At 29.9% G+C, this 3,779-nt stretch overlaps 1 protein-coding gene across 4 annotated transcripts in view; it reads left to right on the top strand.

Annotated features, from left to right (window-relative positions):
• LOC106870412 (otoferlin) overlaps positions 1–3,779 on the top strand; it is a 360,495-nt gene that overhangs the window by 60,710 nt on the left and 296,006 nt on the right. For 3 of the 4 annotated variants that reach the window (XM_014916474.2, XM_014916476.2, XM_014916473.2), the window contains exon 16: positions 2,318–2,386. The exons of the other annotated variant lie outside the window; for it this stretch is intronic. In XM_014916474.2, the coding sequence (XP_014771960.1) occupies positions 2,318–2,386 (69 nt within the window). The remainder of the gene's footprint in view (positions 1–2,317; positions 2,387–3,779) is intronic. 4 annotated transcript variants of the gene reach the window in all.

The following is a 3,779-nucleotide window of genomic DNA, read 5'->3' as shown; positions in this document are numbered from 1 at the left end:
TAATAATAATGAAAATAATATTAATGACGATAATAATGATAATGATGATAATGGTAGTAATAATAATGATAATAGTAATAATAATTGTTGTAGTAGTAGTAGTAGTAGTAGTAGTAGTAGTAGTAGTAGTAGTAGTAGTAGTAGTTGTAATAGAGTGATTAATTTTTTATTTTTACTTTTATTTCATTCATTTTTTAAATTTTATTTATTTTTATTTTATTTATTTTTTTAAAAAAATTATTGGCTAATTAAATTTAGGCAGTAATCATGTGATGCTGAACAAATTTGCTTTTTCAGTAATTCTCTAAGTAAATAATTTGGGAAAATAATATAATTACAATAATAAGTGAATTAGCTTTATATATTGTCAAAGATATCTCTTAGATTACCTATTATGTTAACACATGTCCAATACATATAATGCACACACCATAGATACACCATATATATACACATAATGCTTACATAATATATACATCTAGTCTAGCTTTGAAGTATATTGTTCATATAGTTTTTCTTAACACAGTATGCATATAAAGTGATTGTTCTACCCAGATGAAAACAGCAGCCTCTGATTTTGCAGTAACATATATACATTAGGTATATTTTATAGGTAACAGTTTTATTATAGGGCTGCTTGTAGTCATTATTTGAATTTCATTCAGCCCTTGTGGTGTCTTTGCAAATCAGTGTATAGTTTATACATTGTCTCTATATACTTCAAACTGACTGATTTGATCCTGTTTCAGTGTGTAACATTGACAAGCTACAAAAGTAATGAAATGTGCACTCGTTGCTCTCACAGTCACTTCCAGGGCCACTTTGTTTCGTCTAGCTCTGAAGTATATTATGTTTTTCAACACAATATGTCTCCCTATCACCCATTCCTCCATCACTCTTCTATCTACTATATTATTCTACAACTCTAAGTATTTAAATTAGAACCTGTTATAAACTTTTTATATCACCATTTCTGTATAAGCAATGTCAATTTGATGTCAATTTGATCACTATAAACAAGGCATTTGTGTAGATCATTCCACAAAATCTGAATGCTTGTACATCCTCTACAATGGAAGATTCCGTTATCATTATTTTTGTCACCCCCATCTTTTTCAAAGTAGACAATGCAATAATCGTCTTCATATCATGCTCATATATAATACAATACTGCTGTTCTAACAGCTGCTGTCCACCCTACCTGTACTGCCACTTATCACCTCCTCATTCCCAAGCTATTCCCTTTACCTTCTCTTCCACACTGATATTTACTATCAACCGTACCTTCACCCTTGTATATGATTCACTACATTAACCTCTAAACCATCTTTAACCTCTGTCGCTTTTTTCTCACACTCCTATGAACCTATACACCCACCCTTACTGATCCTCTTTTCATACTCTCTTATACTCACCTTTTTGTACCTTGAGGGTATGCCCTGACATTCTTCACCAGCATCTTTATTTTCCCAACTATACCCATCTGCTCTTATATAATGTGAGGTGTAGCCATGTATCCCTTCTTCAGTAAGACGCATCTGCCTGTCCTACTATCATTCCTGACAAGTAGAGGTACATATCATGGAGGATGGCATGGGGAAAATGATACAGTTTAGAGGCAAATTAATTGAATGATGTCATGTTCACTTTCTTGGAAAATGTTGCGGACAACCCTAAATGTTTCAGTTTTATTATGACCTCATCAGTATTGCATCAAGTTTTTTGTACTTATTAAAGTAGTGATAGAAGAGCCACTAAGTAAATGTACACACAGAGCATAGGAAAAATTGTATCATTTGGATACAAATTAATTGAACAAAGTTATTTTCATTTTCTTGGAAAATATTGAGGACAACCCTAAACATGTTCCAGCTTTATTATGACCTCATCAGAACTACATCAAATTTGTTATACTTATTAAAGTAGCGATAGACGAGTCACTAAGTAAATGTACATATATGGCATAGGAAAAATGATGCAGTTTAGATACAAATTATATTAAATTATGTCATTTACATGAAAATTAGAAAATTAGAAATTAATATTAATATATTTAATAAGAACAATGTATACAACATTTATCTGTTAAGTGTTCCCTCCTTTTATACAAGCATCGTCTTTATTCAAGTGATGGGGGAAAAAAACCCATAAATTTTCCTTAAAGAGAAAATCTTGTTTAAACAGTGTTTTAATTCTTTCGGTCATTCTGTTTTCTTTCCGGTCAATTATTATTATTATTATTATTATTATTATTATTACTATCATTATTTTCTTTCTTTTCTTTTATTTCTTGTCTGTGTTTTCCCTTCATCTAAAGCATCCATTCGATGAAAAAGATTTAAGGCTTGCCCACGAAATACCACAGTATGCCAAGAAGAGATTGCGGGTATAACTAACAACTTTGTTCTTGCTGCCAAAAGTCCTTGCTTCCTTTATTTCAAACTCAGGCATTTTATTAGTTGAGCATCCTATAATCTCTTTGCTGATGCTTTGACTTTTTTCTTCTATTTCTTCTTCACTTTCTTCTTTTTTTTTTTTCTCTCCAGTGTTCCACCTCTTCTTCCACTTCTTTCTCCTTCTTTGCCTTATTCTATTACTTCGTCAAACCTCCTACTTCTGCTCTTTTGTCTTCCCCACCTTCTTCATCTACTACTACTACTACTACTGCTTTTCCTCCTAATCTTCTTTACTCTCCTGTTCCTTTTCCGTCTCACTCCCTCTGTCTCACTCTCTCTGTCTCACTCTCTATCTATCTGTCTGTCTGCCTGTCTATCTATCTATCTATTTATCTATCTATCTATCTACTCTACTCTACTCTACTCTATCTATCTATCTATCTATCTATCTATCTATCTATCTATCTATCTATATATATATATCTATATATATATATATATATATATATATATATATATATATATATATATATATCCATCTATCTATCTATCTATCTGTCAATCTATCTAGCTATCTCTTTCTTATGTTCTTCCTCTTAACTCTTCATTTATACCTCTTTCATCTTTGTTCGTCTCTACTGGCTTCCTACCTCTCTTGTCTTGGCACTTTCTTGCACAATACTATAAGCTAAGACACAAAGAAACATGTAAGATATGTTCAATAAAGATATCACAGGCATCTGTATTTGATAACATTAGAATACAATATATTAATATATTCCTATATTTATATTCTCTTCAGTAATCTATGCATTGATTTTGAAGCACCTACATGTGAATATGTGCATATATAATTGAGTGTGTGGTGTGTATGTGTTTGTATATGTGTGTTCCTTTAAATATGATATAAATCTGTCTTTATGAGCATTCATATATATATATATATATATATATATATATACATCTACATTTATTCATATTTACATATACTTATGTGCATATATACATACATATATATATACATACAAACATATATATATATATATACACACACATGCATACATGCATACATGTATATAAGTACATATATATATATATATGTATGTATATATGTATTTGTGTGTACCAATAAAACAGTAGTTAACCATTTGCATACAGCATATGTATGTAATATTATATTTATGTGTGTTTGTATGTATGCATGAACAAATAGGTATGTATGCATGTGTATGCATATGTATATATAGACAGCTAGAGCAAGAAAGAGAGTAAGATTGGTTGATACATGCATGTGTGTGTGTATGTATATACATACATATATATATCTATGTATATATATATATATATATATATATATATATATATATATATATATATATATAT

This window comes from Octopus bimaculoides, chromosome 23 (assembly GCF_001194135.2).
Source record: "Octopus bimaculoides isolate UCB-OBI-ISO-001 chromosome 23, ASM119413v2, whole genome shotgun sequence".
In the NCBI taxonomy this organism is placed as follows: Eukaryota; Metazoa; Mollusca; class Cephalopoda; order Octopoda; family Octopodidae; genus Octopus; species Octopus bimaculoides.
Note: the sequence above shows the minus strand (reverse complement) of the source record. Positions and strands in the feature narration are given on the sequence as shown.